The sequence below is a fragment of the Mesoplodon densirostris genome, chromosome 1 (genome assembly GCF_025265405.1).
Source record: "Mesoplodon densirostris isolate mMesDen1 chromosome 1, mMesDen1 primary haplotype, whole genome shotgun sequence".
NCBI classification, from domain to species: domain Eukaryota; kingdom Metazoa; phylum Chordata; class Mammalia; order Artiodactyla; family Ziphiidae; genus Mesoplodon; species Mesoplodon densirostris.
This window is the reverse complement of record NC_082661.1, coordinates 47,513,266-47,539,376: the sequence shown is the minus strand read 5'-3', so window position 1 is coordinate 47,539,376 and position 26,111 is coordinate 47,513,266. Positions and strand designations below refer to the sequence as shown.

General features: G+C 50.1%; 2 protein-coding genes across 4 annotated transcripts in view; one reads left to right on the top strand and one right to left on the bottom strand.

Moving 5' to 3' along the window:
* RASSF4 (Ras association domain family member 4) overlaps positions 1–18,434 on the bottom strand; it is a 33,822-nt gene extending 15,388 nt beyond the window's left edge. For 2 of the 3 annotated variants that reach the window (XM_060102850.1, XM_060102870.1), the window contains exons 1-3: positions 18,351–18,434; positions 8,881–8,974; positions 6,808–6,883 (exon numbers count right to left, since the gene is read on the bottom strand). In XM_060102850.1, coding sequence (XP_059958833.1) covers positions 6,808–6,883; positions 8,881–8,942 — 138 coding nt within the window. In that variant the 5' untranslated portion in view covers positions 8,943–8,974; positions 18,351–18,434. Of the gene's footprint in view, positions 1–6,807; positions 6,884–8,880; positions 8,978–18,350 lie in introns of all 3 variants that reach the window. The other variant, XM_060102859.1, reaches the window with a different exon arrangement.
* On the top strand, positions 368–994 carry DEPP1 (DEPP autophagy regulator 1). The gene has a single exon (XM_060119665.1). It carries the CDS (start codon positions 368–370, stop codon positions 992–994), a length of 627 nt encoding a protein of 208 aa, XP_059975648.1.
* Positions 18,435–26,111: the final 7,677 nt, after the last annotated feature.

The following is a 26,111-nucleotide window of genomic DNA, read 5'->3' as shown; positions in this document are numbered from 1 at the left end:
CATTTTATGGATGAGTAAGTGGAAGCTTGGAGAGGTGACTTTGCCAAAGGACTCCGGGTCAGGAACTGCTAAGTTTGGTTTTAAACCCAGGTTTCCTCTGACTCCAGTCCGTGAGGCTGGGTTCTCTGATTTGTACAGGTTCTTGAACAACAGTAATGATAGAATCTTAAGTAATGTTAGCAGGAAGAGCCCAGGAGTTCGAGCCTGGTCTTGGATCTGCAGACTTTAAACTGCTCTCAGACATGTGATTCACCCAGGCAGCCTCAGGTGGGGAGGGGACACAGGAAGGGTGTCAGGATGGCACATTAGTCCCTCACCCCAGTCCTCTGTCAACCAACAGGTTGCTGCTTCCTTGTGGCCGGCAGCCATGAGGTCCCGGCTTTTGCTTTCCGTGGCCCACCTGCCCACAATTCGGGAGACCTTGGAGGAGATGCTGCCCGGTGGGCCTGGAGAGGACCCCCCCGCCTCCCCTAGCCTGGATGACTACGTGAAGTCCATCTGTCAGCTGGCGCAGCCCACCTCAGTGCCGGATGAGTCTGCAGGGAGGGTCCGACCCAGTAGACCCCACCGGCCAGCCCGTTCCCGTGAGAAGAGCTGCACCACTGGGTCCCTACAGGACATCACCACCCGCTTCAGTGGCCAGCAGCCCACACTGCCTGGGGCCAGCACTGTGGACCCCCTGGACTGGCTCTTTGGGGAGTCTCAGGAAAATCGGCCAAGTGGGAGGGACATGCCAAGGAGGACTGGATCCTCTGCTGACCCCTGGGCTTCATGCAGACAGACGGACAGTGGCAAGGCCCGGGGGTGCCCCAGAGGGAGGCTGAGTGATGTCAGGGCTCCAGGGCACTCTCTGCTGAGACTGCAGAGGGACTGGCACCAGTGCTCCCAGGCTTCTGGGCAACTTCGCCAGGATACAGTTTCCCCAACAAGCCCCCGTCCCAGCAGCGTCCTTAGAACTCTCTATTTGCACCTCCCCGTGATCCATGAACTCTGACCCCTCCCCAATAAAGACTTCTGCAAATAACATACAGGTCTGCGTCACCTCTCCACCCTCTCCCTCCCCCCACCGCAGGTGGGCACCGCCCCTGGCAGGTCTCTGGGAGGGAACAGAGCCTGCTTTGGCAACTCATAGTTGGACCACTCTCCGAATAAGAGTCTATCCCACATGATGTGGCAATCGATAACACATCCCGTCTGCACTGCTCCTAACTGGCTGATCACCTTGGGCAAGTTATTTTAACATCTCTTCCTTGGTTTTCTCACGGGTAAAATGGGGGTAATTAACGGGACCTGCCTCCTAGGTTGTGCTGATGAGTAAATGGGCTAAAACGCTCACACATCCTGGGGCGCATGTTACAAGCCCACACATGGAGTAGCTGTTGTTTACGTGGCTGCCTCACAGGTGGGGAAATGAGTAGGTGGGGGGAGAGGAGGAGCAAAGGCCTCAGCCCCGGTGGTTTCAGAGCCAGGCCCTGGGCACTCGCAAGTCAGCCCCATGGCTCCCCACAGCCCTGCTCCCCCCAAGAGGCCCATGAGCAAACGGGGGGTCTCAGCAAATGCACCTGCTGTGTTTCGGGGGACTTGTTACTGGGCCACCCGCGGGTACCTCAGTGGCTCCACCTCACAGGTCCTGTTGTGTCGTGGGGAGCGTTTTCCCCACGCTGACGGCCAAGACAGAACCTGCACCAGCTCAGCCTGCAGGGCACCAAACGACTGGACCAGGTGGCCCTGTCCCCCCCCATCCCCACCCTTACCTGCCTCCACCCAGGGGCCACTTATCCGTGGGGCAAAGCACAGGGTGTTGTCCAGGTGCCCTGCTCTTGGGCAAGTTCAGGGGCCAGGGCCTCACTCCACATGTCCATGGGTCCCCCACAGCCCTGGGTCCCTACATCCTGGCAAATCCCAGTTCCCAGGGGCATCTGGCAAGCAAGGAGGTGAGGGTGAGGGATAGGGGAGGGGGCTTTCCTCAGGGAGACAGGTGAGGCATCAGAGAACTCAAAAGAGACAGGCTTAAGACCCATTGCCCTGTTCTCTTGGGCCAAGCCAGAGCTGGCTGCCCTGGTCAGCGTGGGAGGGACAGAGGAGAGGAGGAGGATGGAGCTGGGGCCATGGGCAAGCTCATGGCCAGGTTCAGTTTCCTCCACCTCCTTGCCCTGTGGACTAGCAAACTACTTTGCCTTCCTTTTCTCTCCCTCTCTCCCTCCCTCCATCCCTCCCTTCCCCCCTTTTTCCTTTCTTTCTTTCTTATTTTAAAATATTTAAAATATTGCTTTGGACATTTACAATATTTATCTGTCCTCTTTTATGTGTGTTTTGTGGGGAGGGAAAATGTAAACCATTAATTTAAAAGAAAAAGTATCAGACAAGCAGTTTACTTAGTTTCCTGAGCTGTAAAATGGGGACAGCAATGCCTGTCCTTCATACCCTACAGTGGTTGGGGAAATGGTACAAATAAACTTGGAGATGGAGTTATAAGCACTGTATACAAATTTTCCAACTGTCACAACCGCTGTGTCTCTGGTTGACTCAAACCTCTGGGTCCCTGACTTTCTCCAGCAAATATGTGTGGGGCAGGCTTTGGCCAGAATGTCCTAAGGAGGTGGTGAGGAGGGCTGACCTGCTGAGCGGGTGCCTGGCTGGTGACTGGACTGGTCAGGCTTACTGGTCCAGCCTCATAGCAAAGCGGTGTGAAACTAGGATGACGCTGGCTAATCCCCCCAAGCTCAGAAATCACACTGCTGCATCTGGGGAGATCAGATAGGGCCAAGGAGATTCCTGGGCTCTGGGCTCCTCTGCTAATATCCCCGACGTAAAAGAAGCTAATGACACCTTCAGAAGGTGCCAAAAAAACAAAAACAAAAACAAAAACAAAAAACAGATGAATAAAGGGCTGGGAGAAGGGGCTTCTGGCAGTGTCCCAAGCTCCTGAGGACAGAACAGCTGAACAGAAAGTCCTTGTGGTGGGGCCCTATGGAGCAGTCTCATTCTCCTCCCACCCACCACTGAGACAGGGAAGGGACACAAATGCCCCTCCCGCCTGGAGAGACACACTGGAAAGCACTCAGGAACCCCCAGGGAATACATCCACGGGCCTAGCACTCACCAGGGACCGGTGGTCTGTCTGTCAACCCTGTCATTCCTGCCTTCAGGCCTTAGAAGAAGGGGGATCATTATAAGAGGGAAGGGGACCCCTGGCGGAGGGAAGGTCCTTCCCTTTCTTGCACTCGTGCAGGGGGCCAGGGACTGAGGTCCTACACTGGGTGTAGTGTGCGCTCACGCCACCAGGGGGAGCTTTGAGCCTACTCAGAGCTGAGCGCGGGGCGGGGTGGGAGGCTGGCTTTGGCGGCGGCCACACACCACACACCAGGACATCAGGGCCCTACTGCCTCCAGCTCACACAGTCAGCAGCGATATATTTGCCCACTGGCATCTCCGGGGTGGTCCATTATTCTCTAGAGGCACCAAGCAGCCTGGTTAAAATGCTTTGCTCTCTTCAAAAGGCACAATTGCTCCCAGTTGATCACGCTTTTCATTGTAAAACAAGCAAAATGATCCCAAAGGCAAGGTTTACAATGAAGGAAGCTAGTGCTTCGGCCTCCTGAGCGGGAATCCTTTGTTCCTAGTTCTGTAGAAGCTGGGGGAAAGTTCACAGGGAAATGCCTGCCCCAGGGTGTGGCCCCTGCCAGTGACACATTTCATCTCTCTGAGTTCTGTGGGCCCCAGACGAGACAGTGGACAAGAAACTGCCCCAAACTGTAGCAGCCAGGCTAAGGCTGCTCCGGGGCAGGCCCAGAGACAACAAGTTGGGTGGGGGGTTTCTTACAGAGCCCCTTGCGGCGCTAGGAGGGCATACCCGAGGAGGCTGAGCTCCCCATGCTTAGCTTGGGGGGCAGGGGTGACGAACCGCTTTCCGAGTCCCTGAGGCCTGGTGAGTCATACTCAATCAAGACCTCCACAGACCTCCAGAGCTTAATGCTGGCGATGGTATCAGCTGTATTATACACTTCTCTGCTCAGGCCTTGGAGCCACGACAGAGTCTTTGACTTCCTTCAGGGTCATCTTGGGCCAGAGACTCTAAGAGTCTCAGTTTCTTTGTTTGGAAAATGGTCACTCCTCCCTCACAAAGCTCTTGTACTACAATAAATACAATAGAGGCAAAGCTCCTCTTGTCTGCCCTGCCCTCAGCATCTGCAGTGCCGGGAGAGCCCAGTCTCAGGTGGCCCAGCAGCAAGTTCTAGGAACTATCAGTCTCTGAGGCCCAGAAGGTCCCAGGTCAGCAACCTGAGGACCTGCAGAGTCCCGGACGCTGGGTGGTGGGTGAGTCACCCAGAGACGTGGTGTCCCAGGACCCAGTCATGCATTTCAACATTAGAACTCCCGACTCCCAAGCCTGTCTCTATGGTGGCGGTCACCTCCCAAAGACACACACTCCCTCAGGCCGGCACACCTTGGCTGTTAAAGCTGCAGAAGGTTCCTGAAAGGTACTTTCTGGCTCCAATGAGATCAGGTCAGACCCTCACACCTTCTTTAGGGTTAGGAATATGAAAATCCCTGCCTGTGGGATGTTAAGCTCCTGCCTTTGGGGCCAGCAGGAGCACCTCTTCCCCACTGCAGGGTCCTGCACTCCTCCATGTGGACTGTCCCATCACACAAACGGGTCTGGGGCTTCCCAGTCCCTCTCCCCACTCAGCTGTTCCTACAGAGGGGATTGTTTTGGGGAATCCCAAGTGCCAAGATCAAGCTCTTAGACTAGCTGTTCTCAGACTTGGCCTTCATCGGAATCCCCGGGAGGACTTATCAAAACACAGCTGGGAGGGTGAAGAGTTTCTGATTCAGCAGGCCTGCGGGAAGGAGGGTGATAAGAATTTGCAGTTCTAACCAGTTCCCCGGTGATGCGGAAGCTGCTGGTGTGGGGACCACGTTGAGAACCATCATGATCTTAGAGCAATCCCTGGATGGCCCAGAGCTGAGAAACAGGGTCCAGTCAGAAGATCCCACCCCATGCCTTCAGCACAAGAACTGAAGTGAGCCCAACTCCTCACTTAGCAGTGCAGATCAAAACTGCCCAGCACGCTGGGGCTCAGGACTCATCCCAACTTGCTCCAGGCCTGCATCTGCTGGTTAGTTATCTAACACCTATGCACAGGTACCACACCATGCCTAGCCGAGGGGATGCAGGAGTAGTAGGGCACTTGGCCCAGGTCTAGGGGCTTATCACTCAAGTAAGAAAAGAGACAGCGAAAGCAGAGATAGCAGGATGCTAAGATCAGAGCCCTGCGGGCAGCAGTAAGGAGCTGGGCCAGGGAGGGCTGCTGAGACAGGTGTCAGAGGCTGCTCTGCAGAGGAGCTCGAGCAAAGAAGCATGCAGAAATTCTGAGGGGTGGGGAACAAGTTGTCAGGGCTGGTCCCAAGGCCCCACACAGGGCGGGTGGGTCAAGGGGAGGCAGAGTGTGAGATCTGTATCATTCCAGGTTGTCACAGGCAGCCTAGCACGGCCTGAGCCAGGAGCTAGCAGCCTCCCTCCTGTCCAGGCTCCTGAACTGTGTGACACTGGCCTGGCCTGGCTGATGGAGGTCACCTCCCTGACACTGACTGGCGATCTCCCTGCTGCCCAGAGCTGCCTGAACCTCGGGGCTCACCCTCTGTTCTAGTAATTACAGAAGGGGATGTGTGGTTGTTTGAAGAACTAGTGGAAGCGAGATTAGTGAGCAGAGTGGCTTCCACCTGCATGAGGTCTCTGTGGGTTGCCGGGGCTTGAACTGTCTGTTCCCATGTTCAACAACAGAGGGGGAACTCAGAGGCCACTGGCCCTTGCCAGACACCGATGGGCTAGAGAAAATCCAAGAGTCAACCCGATCTCGACTATGGAAACCTCCCAAAATAAAGCCTAATCATGATCACGATAAGACACCCCATTTTGGCTTTTCAAATGCCCCAATATCCCGACCAGGGTTCCCATGTGAAAGATCTGGAAGTTCTGGATGGTGGGTGGCAAGACCAGGCCTTCACTTGATCTGCCCGGTGAGCAGCTCCCAGAGCCTGGGCCTTGCTGGCCACTCCCTGGAGTCCGGCTGGTGCCCACGTGCTTGTATTTGGCTTGTTTTGTTTAGGCCACACAGTGCTTCGAGGTTTGGGAATTCCACATGAAATTCCAGATATCTAGCTTCCTTTGAAAAATCAGGAAGGGTCTGGGTGTACCAAGCCCACATCTCTCCACAGCTGCCCTGGGTTTGATCTGACCCGTGTTCTCCAGTGTCCTCCACTTCCCACGCCCACCCTGCCTTTCATGTGCGGACCTTCCTGGCCCTGTAAGCATCTTCTGGGGAGCGCTCCTCTATCGCAAGCCTTTCCTCTTGGTGGACAAGCACAGAGACTCTGCTTTCACTCCTGTGTTGCCCCGTGAACTTGGGCAAGCCAGGGCCTTGTGCTGAGTTCCTCATCTGTGCTGGGATGAGCAGAGGAAGCGCTGGACTGTGTGGTCTCAAGGATTTCAGACGCCAATGTCCTGGCCTTCACGAAGACAAAAGTCCCAGGTGGAAGGAGAAGGCCCACAAGGGGATTTCCACTGGCTCTGCATTCTCACGGGGATGGTCCGACCCTCAGTACCCCTTGCAGGGATCTCAAAGGAGATAACCTGGTCCCCAACTCAGGGGATGGGTGACCTTACAATTTATTATCCAAACTGGACACTCAGAGTGAAGGAAATGGTCTTAAGAATTACCCTTGATAACAGGTATAAAGCAGCACTATTTTTGGAAAGCCAGGATAAATGGTGACCCTATGAAAAAGAAGAGAAATGGGCCTTACCTCTCTGTGTCTCAGCTGAAAGCTTCTGCCCTCATGGTAGCAGTTGTAGGTTTTCAGCAGGCTTAAGAGCTCCGACCTAAAAAAGGTAAAGACACACATGTGCTCTTGGAATGTGGTGGGGCCTTGGATAAGGCATTTGGCTTCGCTGGGCTCAGTTTCCTCATTTGTAAAATGGGCATAATGTACATGTTTTGCCAACAACATATAATCCATTGAGAGACTAGACTTTGCCATCAGACACACACCCTTTGGTCTTCTAAGGAGTTTCGCAGATCAGCGCTCCTGGAAAGCCCGGGGTGGGGCTGAGAAGGAAGCAAAACTCACAGAGGGGCCCACCCTGTTGTACTTCTAGGGTGTTTGCACAATTTCACTATTATAGATAAGAGTTCCTGACAATCTCCCTGTACCTTACTTCTGAGTCACCTTCTCAGAATAAGTCACTTGGGCTTGGATAATTGGCATTTTAAAGGCTTGCTTTTTCTCCCCATATTTCTTCCTACAAGGGTCTGGGGTGGCTGCTGTGAAGGTACCACCAGGGTGCCTCTTCCCCATCCTGACTTCCTGGATGTGTGATCAAGGGATGAAGGTGACAGCCCCTGAGAGTAAGATCCTGAAGGCCCTAGGATGGCTACTCTGTCCAAATGCTGTCTCCCCAGAATAAAGGGAAAGCCACAGCTTGTGCCTTGGCTGAGGTGTGGCAGAGAGAAAATGAGGACAGCTCCCTGTACCCAAGCTGGGCTCTGCAGGGCAGTGCAGTCCAATAGACATGCAATGCAAGCTACACACATCATTTTAAATCTTCTAGTAGCTATATTACCAAGGAAAATAAAACAGGGGAAATTAGTTTTAATAACACATTTTATTGAATCCAGGGTATCTAAAATATTATCATGTCAACGTGAAATCTATGTAAAAATTATTAATGAGATTCTGCTCATTATTTTATTTTGTAAGAAACGTTCGCTAGCTGGAGCATCTTTTATATTCACTACATCTCTCCAGCCACAGGTCCCATGCTCAGCAGCCACATGTAGCTGGTGGCTCCCCTACTGGACAGAGATGCTCTTGAACCTCTCAGGTAATGCTTTCACCCACACTCGAGCAACCCCGGGCCTGGATGAGAAAAACACGCTCCGGTGCTCTGTTGTAGAGCCCTGTGTGATGTGGGGTGATGGTAACTGACAAGGGAACCCATTTACAACTGAATGGCATTAACAATGCAGGATTCAATACTGCATGTTCACTGTGCTTATAAGTGTGCAAATGCTGAATATAAAATTGTTAGGATATGTACATGTATAACATATCTAAATCATGTATGGTTGTTATTATGACTTTTTTCAAAATGATATTTAATATTGTTACATTGTTCTTATTATCAGATCTAAATAAGGAAAATGATGGTGTGGGAGTACTGTCTGTTTTCTCAGGGTCTTTAGTAGGAGGACCCCAACGGGCAGGTCCTCAGCAAAAGCTAGTCCCTTTCAAGGAGGCTTGGTTTGTCTTCAGGATGGCAGATGGGAGCTACCCAAATTTAGAAAATACTTGGACTCAGGACTTGAAAAGCAAGATAAAATGAAAAAATACCTTTTTCTTTAGTTCAGCAATGAACTTGGAAAATTATCCCAAGCAGTTTTTTTATGATGAGACCAGGAGTCTCATCATAAACAAAATAAAATAAATAAAAATAAGCTGAGAAAAATATACCTTTTTAATAAAAACTCAAAACTAGTTTTGAGGGTTTTTTTTTCCTGAACTTTTTAATGCAATAAGATGTTAGTAGTGCTCTAGTTTTTATATAAATTAAATGCCATCTCTGCAGATTCACAGCAGGCACTGTCACACTTTCCTGCTTTTGTCTGCCCAAGGAGGCGGGGGTCAAACTCAGGCCTTGATCCTTGATCTCCAAAGCACTTCAAAAGGAAGTGCTCTCATCACTGTCCCTGGGGCAGGCACATCATTGTATCTACAAAAAGTGCCCAGAATTCCTCCACCCACAGGCTGCCCATGGCAGGGGCGTGGCCACGGGGGGAAGGCAGGCATGGAGACCCCTCTTTGCTCACAATGGCTTACTTCAGAATGGACTTGCTGTCGCTGATGGGCACGTGAGAACTGGGTGGACAATCTTCCTTCATCTTTTGCTGTTGTCTGCAGACTCGGAAGTTACCTGCTGGTAGACAAAGGAGGGCGCACAGACACCTAAGCCGGGGGAAGTGATGGCCAGTGTGGCGCCGGAGCCTTGGGGCAGAGGCTGGAGCTTCTGTCTCACCTCCCACCTCCCCACCCTCTCACGTCCCCACGCCCCGACCCCTACCTCACTCCCACCCCACCCCCGCCCCCAGGTATAGGGCCAGACCTAGAGGACTTCATGGCACCCCACACCGACACGTATCAGCCCTGGCAGGGCAAGGTCAGAACTGACCTATCAGCCCCCTTCCCAAAACCTCTTCATGATTCCCAGGACACAGATCAATCTCCTCAATATTTCAGATTATAGGCTTTTTCTCTTGATGGACACCCTGAATGATGGTTTCTACCTTGATTGCTCCCTCAAACCTCTAAGTCACCCCTGGCCTTTCTCCTCCGTTTCCACGGAGCCTGAGGTGGTCCCCCCATCACTGCCTTTGGAGTCAACACACCTGGACCAGCTCTCCTAGGGACTGGCTAATCGGTACCATGTTCACTACATGCTGGAGACTGTTGAGCATATTCTAAGAATTATCTTGTTTATTCCTTACAACACCATTATGAGGTAAGTACCATCCTATTCCCATTTCACGGATGAGAAAACAGGGACAGAAGTTAAGTACTTGGCCCAAGATTCCCAGGGAGTAAATGGCAAAGTCACCGAACACAAGCATCTAGACTCCAGATGCTGGTCTCTTAGCCCCTTTTCTATACTGAAATCGGACAGTAACTGAAACCCCCAGACCCTTCATTTTCTCATCTGTATAATGGAGTAAACTCTATCCTGTAGGATTGTTCGTGGACTCACCCATGAAACTGTCTCTATCTCTTCTCATTCACAACCTGGAGAAGTTTGTGGAGCTTCCCAAGCCCTCCTAGGTTTCTTTCACAGAGGGTAAATCCACTAGAGCTTTCTCTATCCTGTTGGCATCCTCCGTACAGATTCTTACTTCTCTCTGTTTCTGCATTATTCTGGCCGAGCACTCTCTTATCAAGGCCCCCTATGTGTAGGGCACTGAGCCACAGCTTCACACACACATGCCTACTCTAACCTTGACCCTGCCTCTACCCCTCTTCTCCCAAGTTGCAGCTAGGAATCTGAGGGGTTTACTTACCCTGGGAGGTGGCACTGACAGGGCACACTGTGTGCCTTTCACACTATGGAGCTTGCTTGGCTCCTTCACAAAAAACCCCAACATCTGTTCACACAAACCTGGCTCAATCGCGTCTTCCTGACCTGTGTGTGTGCCAGTGCTACTGGGGGTGGGCGGGAGGTGGTCAAGGTCAGGTCCAACTGCTGTGGTATCGGTGACCTCAGAGCAGAGCCCGTCGCTGCAGACGGGCGCTGACTCTGACTAGCCCAGCACACTCTTCCCTGCTGGCTTGATCCACCCACAAACAAGATGTGCCAGCCTTCTTGTGGCCACATCAGCCCTGAATGAGCATTTGATTCTGGAGGCAGGGGACACACGGCTGGCGTAGAGAAGGGGAATGGTTTGAGAGAGGTGGGCTTCCCAGTGACATCAGAATCAACCCCTAAATTCCTCCCCTCTGCCTGAGTCTACAGTGAGGCAAACTGTGGCCTGCAGAGAGGGCAGGCCCCGAGCTGTGGCCAGCAGCCAGCCCTACCTCTGTAGGGCACAGGGCATTGGCACCATGGGGGCCTGGAGCTGGGGACTTCCAGCTGCCTTCTTCTTGGCCTATTTCAAAATAGGGTTTCGGTTCCTCAGCACCTCAGATACCCTGTGGAAAAAGTGATCTGCCAGGCTCCCTCTCTGGGTCCTTCCTCAAATGCTTCCGATGCAGAAGCTGGCTTCAGCTCAGGGCAAGGCTGGGTTTCTCCGTCAACACTGTTTCTGTGGGTCCATGACACAACTGTCTTGCTTTAAGCAAGCTCATAATGGGAAGGGCTGGATTTACCTAGAAATAACAAGAGATGGGTTTTTCTCTTGCCTTCCTCTGTAGCCAGCTTCTCTTCCACTCCCCTCACTTCCTGCTCTGAGCTCCACAGTTCCCCTAATGGGTTCTATGCTTTTTCTCCCCTTTGGGCTTTTTTTTTTTTTTTTTTTTTTTGCGGTACGCGGGCCTCTCACTGTTGTGGCCTCTCCCGCTGTGGAGCACAGGCTCCGGATGCGCAGGCTCAGCGGCCATGACTCACGGGCCCGGCCACTCCGCGGCACGTGGGATCTTCCCGGACTGGGGCACGAACCTGTGTCCCCTGCATCGGCAGGCGGACTCTCAACCACTGCGCCACCAGGGAAGCCCTCCCCTTTGGGCTTTTACAGCCATTCTCTGCTCAGAACCCAGCGTCGTCCTTGTCCTACACCCTAAACCGTCGCTTGCCAGGAAGCCCGTGCCGGAGCAGACCCCTTCTGCAGCAGTAGCAGCAACAGCTCCTCTCTGGCCTAGTTCCTGCTCTTGGCTCTCCCCTGCAGGGCCGGCCTCTTGTTCGGACTCTCCCAGGAGAGGAGGAGGGTGGTGTGGCTGGGATGTTGCTTTTCTGCCTCACCACTTGTTTCCAGCGCGGAGTGCAAGCCTGGGACGCTGCAGGAGGTCCGCAAATGGCTGTTAAATCATTGGACGAATACAGAAAGCCTCATGGGGTCCCCCAAAGTCAACTTTCCAGAGTTGTGCATACACAGCTGGAATAAATCATGCAAAAGTCTCCAGGGGCCAGGGAAGTGACTCAGCTGAGGGACACTGGTCAGGGGACTTGGGGACACATTCCTCTTCCAGAGGGGCAGATCTGGTGTTTCACGAGAAGCCAGACATCTGGATTTTTATGGGCTACATTTTACTGTTTAAAGTTGGGTGACTGTGGTAGAGACAATTACTGCCCCTGGAATGATCACATGATAGCTCCCGTTCCCCAGTCCCCTGCAGCTATGGGGCCATGTGACTAGCTCTGCAAACAGAAGTGTTGTTGTCACTCCCAGGCCAGTGCCTCTGAGCCAATGCATGACCCTGTGGCTCTCTTGTTCCCTGTTGTGGTGACCCAGAAAGCCACATGTCCCAGTAAGTACAGCTTCTTGATGGTCAGCCTGAGTCCCAGATTGCTTCTGCGGACCGGACGCCTCTGCCAATCCACAACGAATATGGACTGGGAAAGAGAAATAAACCTCTGCTGTGTTTCTGGGATTTGTTACTGCAGCATAACCTAGGCTATCCTGACTAATTCAGTAAATAATAAAGTTAAAATGAATATATATATATGTATGTATATGTGTGTGTGTGTGTGTGTGTGTGTATACCTGCTGATGCATGACATGACTCCATTTATAACACTGTCTTTCTCCCAAAGCATGTGAGGAATATGCCCATTTTGCTCTATTTAGTAGGGACACTTACAAGTGGAATTCTCTATATCAAGCAGTGATGAGTTATTAATAGAAGATGTTTCTTAAAGTGCTTTGGGCTGGGAGCTGCTAAAGACCCGTGTAGCTTCAGTTGCATGCTTTTTCCTCTCTGGGCCTTGATTTTCCCATCTGTACAATGAGAATATTGATCTCCAATGAGTCAGAAATTTTCTCAACTGTAGAACTCTTTGTTCAAATGCAACAGTTATGCAAATCAGATTAAAGGGGCTGCTCTGGTTGAAGGTGAGGTGCATGGCGGGGAGCCCCATCCGCGGCTTTGCCTAGGGCTCTGGATAATACTGTGCTGAGTAACACAGGAGAGGCTCCCTGCAATGGCCTTCTGGAATGCTTTACCCTCAAGAGCCTGCTTATTTAAAGGACACGGCCAACGAGCCGAGTGTCTCCAGCTGGAGTTGGGTGACATCAGCTGGGGGAGACAGCTCAGAGGGAATCAGGAGGAAAGTGCAGAAGGGTCCTGGATTGCAGAGAGCAAAGGGAAAGGAGAAGGTGGCTCATAGGGTAAACAGCTTATGTGGTAGGGAGAGAGAATGGGGTACACCATCCCAGGTGAGGGAAGGAGATAAGTGAGCAAGGCTGGGGGGAGGCAACGAATGAGGGCTCTTTCAAATTGCCGGGCGGGGTCGGAGCCTTACAGGGGGGGAAACTTTGCTCTATAGAAAAACAATCTCTTCTTTGAGAGAACCACATACTGCTGTGTCCTCTGACATCCATCATGTGCGTGGCCCGAAGCCAGTCTCGTGGTCTCTGGTTCTCACGTGTCCCATCGCCCCACCCCAACTTGGCAACACCTCCATCTCCTTGTGTTCCAGACCCGAGCTCTGGGGTCACTCTCAGAATTCCTCTCCCAGTGCCAGCACTGCATCTGTGCCTCCTTTACCCGACTGGAGGTAGAGGAGGTTTTCATTGATTTTGATACCCCCAGTGTCTTGTCCGGTTCTCAAGTGAGCTGCATGTGTACCTGAGAGGCATCCTGGGGGTAACCTGAATGAGAGAGCTTTGAGGCACAGCGGACACACAGACCCTGGGAAGAAAGCCAACTGAGATTTCTCTCCATTTGGAGCGTGTTCCTGAAACCTCCCGTTAAACACTCACTGTCCTCATGCATTGGGCAGGACTTAATGAATCTTCAGTGGAGTGTTTTTCTACCTTTTAAAAAAGGACAATCCTATCTTTAACTAAAGCCCTAGGAGAAGCTTAACGCACAAACGGATTAAAGCGGGGCTGCTTTGGTTGAAGCAGCAGTCTGGGGAGAGGATGGGCTGGCCCACCACCCAGGCGCAGGCTGCAAAGCACAAAGTGACAGGTGCAGCTGGGCAGGCCAAGCCCTGTGGCTCTGGGGAGCCCAGCCTTCCTTGTCCCAGCCTGCTCCCCTCCCCCAGGCCCCAGGGCACAGAGCTCAGGCCTCCACACTTGCTTCCCTGGCTGGAGGAGGCTCTGTCCCCAATCCGAGGACTCAGGCTGCGCCAGGGCTCCCTGTCCCCAGGAGGAGGGGCCCCAGGGCAGCAAGCCAGCCATGGTTACCTGTCCCAGTGAACAGGCAGTGGATTGTTTTCGCTTTCCACTTCAGCAGCTGCTCTGCCAGACGTGAGGAGGGGCTGCTGAGAACAGTGGGCCCGCTGCCTGCCCTCGTTATTGTCCCTGGCCTTTGGTTTGGGACAAAGGACAATGAAGCCTTTAAAGCTGCGGCCCATCTTTCCTCTTTTGGGGTCATGGAGCTGGTTATTATGGGAGAAGGCAGCTCTGCGGCTCCTCAGGCCATCACTACAGCCCACTTCCTACTGGCTAACGGCAGAAGCAGAAAAAGAAAGCTAACGCAGTGGCGTTTTCATGAAGCTACATCCACTGCATTCGAAAGCCTTTTATTTCAAGACGATGTGCTGCCTACTTTTTAGTCCTACGATGCCCTCTCTTTCATAAAATAGTGGCAATGATAGATGGTCATTGTTGTTTTAACTCGGCAAAATGGAAAATGTATCGGCATCCAAATTAAAACGTTCTGAGGATGTCTGTGAAATCTGAGTGCTTGGTAAACTCTGTTCTAACATCTTACAAAATTATGACTCTGAAGTTCTTCTTTAGGCAGGATTAAAATCAAATATGTAAAGACCGTGACATGGCAAGTCAAAGAAAGAGGGCGGAGCCTGTGGGGCACAGCTGGGAGCCTCTCAGCCCAGGCTGCTCAGACCAGAAGGAGGTAGGAGGTTCCTAGGGAAAGGGCAGGTGCTGGTGACACTGCCATGCATTCCTGTGAAGCCTGAGTCTCCTGCTCTGCAGCCCGTGGCTGCAACCTTCAAATGCCAGCCAGGGCCAGCAGGAAGGTGGCGCAGAAAACAATGAACCTTTAAATGGGCCCTCCCTAGCTAGCACCTGTTAACCGGCAAATGGCAGGAGGTGGGCCAGGGAAGAAGCTGTAGTGCCTGCTGGTACCAGCTGCCTCTGAGAGGGGGTCTGGCCAGACACAGGCCACCCCTTGGCAATGTATTTTTGCCGAGAAAGCCAGCTGTTGGGATGCGGATGGCGGGCAGGGACGCAGCAGCTGCAGCTTCCATCCCCTTCCACGCTGCTGTCCTTGCCCTTCCTCTCTCCTCTACCTTCACCCCCTGGGCTTGGCCACACCCTCCCTGCCCCAGCCCTGGTGGCTGGAAGCCCAGGGGGACATTGTGCACAGTCCAGCTGGAGTCGAGGGAGAGCAGGAACGGCAGCTGCAGAGCCACCCAGCACCTCCAATCGCCACCTTCCCCTCGGTCTACCCCCTGACCCCAGCTCACCTGTACTGTATCCTCCCCACCCTCGAGGTCCTGGGCTTCCATCAACACTCTCCCTGAGCCTATCCCAGCACCAGGCCCCCTGACACCATTGCTCTTCCTCTGAAGAGCCTGGCCCTCTGCATCCAGGCAGGTTGGCCCTCCTCACAGCTTTCTGACAGTCGCCCCCTAGAGGCGGTGCTGCACCCAGACCCCTGCAGCCAGGTCTCTGGCTTCTGCCCTCGCTTTCAAGGCCTGGCACCCTGGGGCAAGAAAGCATTTCCTATCCTACTGCTCCCCCTTACACACATATTCCCTGGCCCCGCGGGATTCTCCCTCCCCAGACTGAGCTTAGCTCTTGCCTATGGAAGAAGAGGTCTAGGAAAAAAGGAATCCTCTCAGCTATGCTTTTTGGGCCAAACAGGTACTCAGAATGACCACTGGTTAATATCCCAATGGCCTGGAGCCAGAGGTGCAGGCCCTCCAAGGGCCAAGTGCCAGCTGCTGCAGGGCTGCACTGGGTGCGCAAAATGGCTGCCTCTCCTCGTCCCCCACGTCCTCCCATCCCCCCACCAGCGCTACCCACTGCACCAGACCTGTGTGCTCCAGGCAGCTGCTGGAGATGGTTTCCTGTGAGACACGGTACGGCTCAGAATATTCTGGGTCATGGAGCCCTCTGGAGTCTCCTGAAAGCTTAACACACTGTCTCCAGAAAAATGCCCGTGTGTGCATGAGTGTGCACACATACACAGGCTGAATTTGCACACCACTGCAGGAGGATCAGTAAGCCCCTGCTCATGTGCTCCTGGATCTGCAGGTCCCAGGTTAAGAACTTCTGCTGAAATGTGTCGCAGCAAGGGAGAGGAGGCAAAGGGACATACTAGAGAGAAGTCTGGGTATGAGCTTCGCTGGGGTATCAGCTTGGCACGTGACTTCAACGTGCTGTGACATCTCTCGGGCCTCAGTTTAGCCAGGATTGTACTGGCAGCTGGATCAGAGTGTCTTTAGGTCTCTTCCTAGCTGTTTGGCTGTGGGGCTGTATGACACCCTCGACTCCACCCCCCAGGGTCAGGCAAGGCAAGGGAAGGGGGTTCCAAATCTCTCTAAGCAGTGCATCCTGGGGAAGGAGGTCAGACAGCCAGAAAAGGAGACTGAGCAAACTGCAAGTTCCCCTTTAACAAGAGTGACAAAACTGCAGAAGCTTCGGGAAGTGCAGCCACTTCCTATTTGATTTTGATTTACTTTAAAACAATTTGAAAATATTTTCTTCAGTGCACTCTGTGAGAGAATAACCACCAGCCTTTGCAAGGATCTGGGTTTAAAGCTCTGCTCTGGGATTCTTTAGCTGTGTGACCTTAGGCAAGTCCCTTTTCCCTCTCTGAACCTCAGGTTCCTCATTAGCTGAATCACTAACTGCTATGAAGGTGAATGAGGAAACAGGTAATTGGGCCTCATATGGGGTTCACCCATGATAAACAGAAGTTCCCAGTAGAGGTCACAGTGGGAGTCAGGGTCTCCAGAGAGACAGTGAGGCTCTGGAGATGGGAACCTGGGACTCAGAGAGGATGACAGTCCTCAGCAGGAGCATCTGTGAGCCACAGCATCTGGCTGAGTTCACTCTCAAAACCAGGGTCAAGTCCAGAGTGCTTTCTGGTAATCAGAGTCTCCCCTTTGAGCCTTTGCAATTACAGGACCTGAGCTATAACACATGCCTGAGTTCTGTTCATGTTCTGTTGTTATGGGTCATTGTCCAGCTGACCCTCAACCGGGGGGACCCTGGACTTCACTCTATTCTTGACCTCCAGGCCACTTGCTGGAGTCTCATGGTGGAAATATGGTCCCACCTCCCGGCTTTCACACTGACACTTTAATCTGTGGCCTCAATCTCACTTTCCCTGTAAAGTCTCGAACCACAGGCACTACACACAGAGGGAATAATGACAAAAACTAATGAAAACGTACCGACAGTGTTGAAACACACCCCATTACAACTTCTTAGCCAGCAATTTTTTGACCTAGGTTTAAGGCATTCATCTTCTCTTCTCTCCCTTCCCCTTCCTCTCCTCTCCCTCCCCAGTACCCACCCCCCCCCGCCCCCTCAGCACCTCCCACCCTACTGGCAGCAGCTCAGGAATTACTCAGGGGAGGGGGGGCAGGCAGATTGGCATTTTAGCTGTAGTTAATATTTACTCATGGCTTCTGGAAACAAATCTTGATTGTGCCGTGAGCAGTTAAACTAGAGAGACGCCAGTGAGGATCCTTCCTGCAAGTGCCAGTACATGGCTTTGGAGTCCAACCTGCTTGGGCTAAAATTCCAGAATCCCAGCCCTCACCTGTTGTGACCCTATTTAATTCCTCTGTGAAGTGGGATTACTCACAGCTCTCTTTTCAGTGTTTCAAGAAAACACTGGCACTGGCCTGGCACTGATCCTGGTGTGAGAGAAGGCCCTCACTCCCCCAGGCCTGTGCCAGATGAATAAAAACAAAGGCATCTGTTTGGAGTGGGAAGTGCAGGACACAGTCAGGAGCACGGGGGCGAGCAGAGTGGCTGGCAGGGTGAGCTCTGAGGTCAGTGGGTGAAATGAATGAGACCTGGCACAACAAGCCCTGGGTTAAAATCCTGACTCCACCACTGACTCATCTAGGTAAAACTGGACAATTCCATAACTCTTAAAGCCTCAGTTTTCTCATCTGAAAATGGGGATAATGAAAGTACCAAGGCTGTGAGAAGTAGGTGGCATATTGTGCTAAAGCTCTTAGCACAAGTCTGGGAACAAGGCAAATCCTCTATAAATAGCAATCGTGAGGCCCTGCTTCTGCTATTATCTTGGTGCTCATGGTCTTCCATCCATGACATCTGAGAATTGTGCCAGAGGCACTTCGAGCCTCTCCCCCCAATTCTAAGATCAATGCTTCTAGGATATTGGCCAAGGCGAGAGACAAGGTGGGCAAAGATGTAGCCTGCTGCCGCGCACACACCTGCTGTGCTCAGATTTTAGCTTCTAAAGTGCCCTCTCCTTGGAAGAGGTGCCTGGCGCAGTGTTCACTCCTAGCCTTGGGCCCGAGGCCCGCAATACGCCAGGCTGGCAGAGGGAGGGGACTTTGCACGCGGCAGCCCAAGGGCACCAGTGCCCAGACTCCGGAGCCCCTGGCTGGGAAGGTCCTGGGCTCGGGCGGTGGGCGGAGGTCGGCGCTCCGTGGACGCCCCGAACTCTCTCGCCCGTGCATCACTCACCGTCCACTCATCGCGCTGTCCAGAAGCCGCTGCTGGTGCCTTGCCCTCGCAGTCACCGGAGATGCATCCGCAGCGCCTACTGCTCCGGGGCTTGGAGCGTCAGGCCCGCCCCTCCCCGCCCCTCGCCCCGCGCCGGCCAATGGCGTCACGTCACCTTGTGCGGCCCGCCCAGCCACGGGCACCGCGGGGAGGGTCCACTCCAGGCGGTGTCAGAGGGGCCTCGGGGAAGGCTTGGGACGTCTGCTTTGCGGGGTGTCCCCGGACTACACAGAGGGCGCCTGGAGACTCGCAGAGGAAGCAGCCCCGACTCGGTCGGGAGGGTCCGGTATGCAGACCAAGGACAGGGACCCTGGGGGAAAGGACATCCTTGGGTTTCCAACAAAGGTCGCTGTGCGGGCCCCGCAATGACTAGTGTGCCTGTCACGAAAGAGGAGGTTATCAGTAGAACCTGAGCGATGTTAGTTTTTGCTCAAGGGCCACCTGTGTGCAGTCCGGCTGTTTGCTTGCTGTGGCCTCTTAGAGCTCCACTCCATTTAAGAAGCCAGACCCTGGACTTGCCTGATGGTGCAGTGGTTAAGAATCTGCCTGCCAATGAGGGGGACACGGGTCCGATCCCTGGTCGGGGAAGCTCCCACATGCGGCGGAGCAACTGAGCCCGTGTGCCACAACTACTGAGCCCGCGTGTCACAGCTATGAAGCCCACGCACCCTAGAACCCGTGCGCGGCAACAAAAGCCACTGCAATGAGAAGCCCGCGCGCCACAAAGAAGAGTAGCCCCCGCTCGCCGCAACTAGAGAAAGGCCGCGCACAGCAAGGGAGACCCAATGCAGTCATAAATAAATAAATAAACAAACAAATAAATAATAAAATAAAATCTCATTTGTAAAAAAAAAAAAAGAAATCAGATCCTCTGATGATTAAGAGGAGATAAACTTCTCTGCCGGTTACTGCCTGCTGGAGGAGGATTTGCCTGTGCAGAGGCAGAGGGGACAGAAGAGCACAGGCCTTTTGGGGAACTCAGAACAGCTCAGTGATCCTGGGGTGTGGGGTGGCAGGGAAGGGGAAGGGGTTGATGGAGACAATTGCAATTTCTGTTTTCTATCGCTATCCCAGGACTGACCTCGGGACGTCCCCTTCCCTCCCCCAACGTGAATCATTTTACTTTCGTTCAATCTGTGTTTCCTAATCTTTTTACAGTCACATGGCCATTTTAGAATCAGATATGGACCTTTTAGAAAAATGCAGGTGCCCACATAGGCAAAAATCAGCCTGGGATTTGAGTCTTTGAGCCCCTGGACCCCACTTGAGAGAGGCTGGGCTAATCGTTGTTGTTAGGGCTGCTGGATTTGGGGTAAAGAGGTTGGTCTCTACCATCTGCTTCCTGCATGACCTTGCCATGTTGCAATCACTCTGGCCTCAGTTTCCCTACCTGTAAAAATGAGGGAGCTAAAGATGACCAGGCCAGGTAGGGATCTTTCAGCTCTGCCTTGACATGAATTCGTGAAGAGTGGCCCATCCTCTGCCAGCTCAGGTCATCCCAGTGGTTGGGGACCTCCACTCCTGCAGAGCCCAAAGGTCTGATTCTCAAAGCTGAGGACAAAAATTGGGTGCTACAAAAAGTTTTTTTTTTTTTTAACAGTAAGTAAAATTCAACATAGCCCTCAACCTCTGAGCATTCATTCATGCCCAATAGGATAAGTAAACATAACACCCAGGTAAGATACAATTACCCTGGCGCCCTCCAGCACCTGAGAGTGTGGGTCAAGCTGATGTTATCATCAGGGCCAGGACTAGCCTGGAGTGATGATTGGCTTTGAGGAAGCACCCTGATGTGTCCTGCACTCCCACTGTGTGTCAGGCACTCCGCTAGGTGCCTTACAGCAGGGATCCCACACAATTCCCTCAATATTCCTAGGGAGTTGGGTGTTACTACCCGCATTTCACATGGACCACGATTGTCCATCGTCAAGTACCTTCAGAAGGAGAATCACCTTTTCCTTCAGTATTCAATGGAACTGTATTTGACCCGCAGCTCACTTATGGTGGGTGTTGTGTATACGGTCAGTTGCCAACCCAGTACCCATTCCCTTCTTTGGAAAAAAGAAAGAGAGAAAGGAAGGAAAGGAAAGGAAAAGAAAGGAAAGTTGATGCTGCCACTATGGAGAACAGTATGGAGGTTCCTCAAAAAACTAAAAATAGAGTTGCCATGTGATCCAGTAATTTGGAGAAAACTAGAGTTCGAAAAGACACATGAACCCATTGTTCATAGCAGCACTATTTACAATAGCCAAGACATGGAAACAACCTAAATGTCCATTGACAGATGAATGGATAAAGAAGATGTGGTAAATATATACAATGGAATATTACTCAGCCATCAAAGAAGAATGAACTAATGCCATTTGTAGCTACATGGATGGACTTAGAGATTATCATACTAAGTGATGTAAGTCAGAAAGAGAAAGACAAATACCATATGATATCACTGACATGTGAAATCTAAAATATGACACAAATGAACTTATCTATGAATCAGAAACAGACTCACAGACATAGAGAACAGACTTGTGGCTGCCAAGGGGAAGGGGGCATAGGGGAGGGATGGACTGGGAGTTTGGGATTAGCAGATGTAAACTATTATATATAGAATGGATAAACAACAAGGTCCTATTGTATAGCACAGGGAACTATATTCAATATCCTGTGATAAACCATAATGGAAAAAATATGAAAAAGAATATATATATATATAACTGAATCACTTTGCTGTACACCAGAAACTAACACAACATTGTGAATCAACAATACTTAAAAAAAAAAAGTTGAGAGGGAGACAGAGAGAGAGACAGAGAGGGAGAGAGCAAGAGTGAGCAAGTTGTTTGGAGCAGCAATGTGCTACTCCCTGGTGAAGGATCATGACAACTTATATTTTTCATACTGTACTTACAACCCAACAGTGTATCATGAAATTAAGTTAGTAGGTGATTTGACTAGTGTTTAAAAAAAATAGAAAATATCAGTGTATAGCACACATAGTAAACGTAAGTTGTGTCTTGTGAAACTTGTTTGCACTATGTTTCATTTATGTGTATTAGGCTGTGATATAAAATGTGTTTCTCACTGTGGGCCACAGTCAAAAAAGGTTGAAAGCTAGTGTCTAAGTCAGTCTTGACAATCTTTTTCATGGCTTTCTCAGCTTCTTTTGAAGCTATAAGTGGTCACATGACCCAATTCTGGGCCAAGAGATAGGGAAAAGTGTACTGGGGGAGAGTGAAGACAACTTTTGCTTTCCTGATAGAAGGATCAGATAGATATCCCCTTTCCCTGCCTTTCTGTCTCAAATGTGGAAAATGTGTAAGGTCTGGAGCATTGGCAACCATTTTGAGGTTATGATACAACATGTCCACATACTAAAGCTAGGGGAGCACAAAGATAAAAGAGGTCTGGGTCTTTATTAACATCATGGAGTTGCTGCATAATGCCTTCACTGCCTACTCTAGACTTCCTGCCATGGAGAAAAATAAACCACTATTGGTTTAAGCCAGAGGTTGGTTAAGTCTTTTCTGTAAAGGGCCAGATAGTAAATATTTTAGGCTTTGTGGGTTAAGTGCTCTGTGCTGCAGCTACTTAGCTCTGCTGTTGTGGTTCGAAATCATCCATAGATAACAAGCAAATCAAAGGGCATGGCTGAGGTTCCAATAAAACTATTAACAAAACAGGATAGGCCACATGTGTCACATGGGCTATAGTGTGCTAACTTTCACTTTCCCTAGATGATCTTGCCCCTAGATGACCTTGCCCCTTTTATTGCCTCTCTGACCTCATCTCCTCCCACTTCCCCGCCCTCTCTTTGTTCTGACCACACTCTTCTTCCCACATATCTGGCCCACTCCCACCTCTCAGACTTTGCACATGCTATTCCCCCAGCCTGGAAAGCTTTCCCCTCAAACATCTGCATGGACTCACTCCTTCATCTCCTTCAGGTTTTACACCAATTGCTTTTCTTTGAGGTCTTCCCTGGCCCACTATCTAAAATGCCCATCCCTGGCCCATGCATACTATTTTCTGGCACACTGTGTATTTCATTTCTTTTATCATGAGCTCCTTGATGGAAGGAGATTATATCTGTTTCCTTAGATATTGACTCTGTCTGGAATGTCAAGGTGTTTAATCAACATTTGGGGTAGGACTGATTTTTTTTTCCCTTTCTGCAAGATTCAGGTAAGAAAACAGACTTAGGGAGGCTCATTACCCCATCCAAGGGGACATAGAATCTGGGTTTTCCCCCTGGTGGCCCTGGTGGTCATGTTTGTGCCACCAGAGAATGAGAGTAGAACAATATCTACCTCTATGCGAAGATAGGGCCTCAGGGAAGCTGGGGCCACAGAATTTTCTGCAAGACTACTTCCCCCAGGGCATCACCCCAATAAAGGGGGCCTTTGGGCGTCCATTAAGGGAATAGAGCATTTATCCTGTTATCTTGGGAAGTCTCATTTTTTATAGCATTCCTGCATCAGAAAGTCTTTAGAAAAGTTATTATTTTGTGAACAGTCCAGACTGACTTGTAAGATCCATAAAAAGCCAAATGGGAGCACTCATGATCCAACATTTTTAACTAAGAGAGCCACAGAGAATAAACTTATATTTGATTTGTAAGTGTGGAAATGGAAAGGAACCTGAGTCTGATCAAACACATGTGACTTCTTGCATCACGTAAGGCTGCCCCTGGGGCAGGGTGTTCTACTCAGCTTTTGCTTGAAGCTTCTTGGCAGTAGGGCACCGTTCCAAGAAGACTGAGAAATTGCCTTCTTCCCTCTGGTGCTTTGAGAGGCAAGTCGTGAAAATGACTCAGTATAATCACATGTTGTTGAGATGCAATTTAGATTTCTCTGTGTCTTGAAGGAAAAATAGGCTTATGTATTTTAACATAAATAATATTAATAATGAAGATTATTTTCAAGGCCATTCCCTTAAAACAGTAAAGGGGAGTTTGAATTAAAATTACTGGTTAATTGCCTAAGGTCTTTTATGGATGACTTTGTATGCTTTTTCCCCTTTACTCTCTCCAACATAAGATTCTGAACAAGTGAGTTTTTAAAGCAATTTTTCAAAAAGTCTGCAGATTCTGAATGTATATTCTTTAGAAAACAATTGGATGATTGTACTTGATTGAGATCTGTAAGAGCCAATTTAAACCAAGCAGTCTTTTCTTTATCTTTAATGGGCTCTGTTTTATTAAACCCATCAGGAGGAAGAGGCCACTTACAGAATGCTTCTTGCACCATTCGTTTTGGTGGAATCCTTGAGTAGTAAGGTCATCCCATTGCATGATCTTAACATGCAGCAGATTTGCCTCAGTTTTCAGATGATTTCTCAAATTATTTGCATACCATCTACCTTTCTTTCCTATGTGAAATGGTTTTCATTAACTCCATTTGTTAGCATAAATATAATAACTTCAAGTTAATATATGGAATTCTGCAACCCATTCCAGAGGTGGGCTGGGAATGAGAATTTATTCTCCAAATGGACATAAATTTCAGTGATATATGCCATGTAAATGCCTTCTCCTTAAACGGGCATGCATGTGCGCCTGTGTGTGCGCGCGCACACACACACACACACACAACATATTGTTTGTCCTTTAAGTTATGCTTTGGAAAACATTTTGTATCCCATTCTGCAGAACTAATAAGTGCTTAGGCACTGGGTTTCCTAGGAGGAAGAGAGTTTGCTTTAAAAGGTGATATAGCTAAAGACTGTTGCTGAAACTTCCTTCTGCGGAAGAATAACAGCTTATCTCAAGTCCCTTCTCCACTTGGTCCAGAGAAGAGGATGCAAATTGGCCCCAGATCTGCTCGAAAAAAATATATGAGGACAAGGATGGCATGAACATCTATAGACAGAGAACATGAACATCTACAGACAGAGAACATAAACAGGTCTGGTTTGTTGATAAGTCAAAGATCTTTCTCTTCACCCCCTCCTCCCTATCTTCCTGACACTGGACATACATACTTTTTTTTGGTTCATTCATCCAACAGTACAAATCAGAAGGCTAGGGAAAGGACATCTCTCTACTTGCTTGGATTTTCCCTGCCTTCCTGCGCCTCCCCGAGACCCGTGTCACCTCCCCACTCACCTGCATTTCATATATTCTTCCACCTTCTATGTGGCTATGCCCCTGGAGGATGCTGACAATGTGGGGCTGCTAGAAAGTCGATTATTATGAATGGATATTGTAATGGCCATGAGTTAATAACGTCTTAAAAATAAGATGAAAATAACTGGCAATGCAAAATTCCTGAGCAAATTGCATTTTCATTGTAACTGATCTTAATAGTAGAAAATGACTTTATGTTTATTTTTTAATATTTTGATTCATTTATCAAAGAGCAAGACTATTTACTGGACACAGTGGCTGGTCATGAAACAGTACAAGGGCAGGAGGATTTACAGGACAAGTCTTCTCAAAGGAGAATGTCTTCAGTAAGGCTTTCCCTCCACACAGAGTCTGGTGTTGCTTAGGAGCCAGAATTTCTATGAATAGCAAGATACTGACTGCTACTCAAGGCTGAGAACTAAGAAGTGTTAAGACCTTCCCTCAAGCCAGGATATTAAGCAGCCAAAGGAAGTGGAGACCTTCTGGATGGAAAAGAAAGGAACCTTGAGAGAGCACAGAGCATTTGACAAACAAGGGCCGTTTGTCCCACTCCTGGGTTGTGAATTTCAAAATGATCTTCCTCAGGCACTTTGGGGAGACCCACCAGCTAGAGAATGTGGCTGCTACTGTGTCCTGGAGGGAAGAGTGGCCTCCTCTACCTCTCCTTCTAAGCATGCAGCTTCCCAAGGAATGTAAAACATCCCCAGTGGGGAAGGGGCAAGCTGGCCAGACTTGACCTGTAAACCCTGGGTTTAAAAAGATGTTTCAGCTGAGTTGACCTTACCTCTGAACCTGCCATCAAAGCCACCTCTGTTTAGCCCCTGCTGTGACAGAGGCTGTCCATTCCCAAGTTTCCTTCCCCAAATGTGTAACTATAAACTAAGGTCCTGGGTGTTTAAGAAAGGATGGCACCATATAATTACTAAAATTCTTAAATTTTGTGTCCATTAGGAATCATTTCTGGCTCTTCACTTTGAAAACTCTCTCTCACTGTAATAATTAACATGTCAGCCTTACAGCTGGGACAGAATTAGAATGACCAGTGTAATAGGGTTCTTAAGAGAAACAGACTAATAGGAAATATATATTATGTTATATTATTATATTATATTATATTACATTATATTATATTTATTGTATGCCCTATCGTGATAGGTAGAGATGAGAGATTTATTTATTTATTTGTTTGTTTGTTTGTTTAAAGGAATTGGCTCATGTGAATGCGGGGCCTGACAGGTCCAAAATCTTTTGGAAAGGCCAAGCTGGCTGGAGATTCAGGTGAGAGTTGATGTAGCAGGCTTGAGTCTGAAAGCTGCAGACCAGCAGGCTGGAAACTCAGTCAGAGTTTCTATGTTGCAGTCTTGAAGCAGAATTGTTTCTTCCTCAGGAAACCTGAGTCTTTGCTCTTAAGGCTCCCTTAAGGCATTAAGATTGGATGAGACCCAGCCACATTATGGAGGGAAATCTGCTTAACTCAGAGTCTCCTGATTTAAATGTTAATCCCACATAAAAAAAAAATACCTTCACAGCAACGTCTAGGCTTGTGTTTGACCAGACAGTTGGGCACCATGGCTTAGCCAAGTGGATGCAGAAAATTA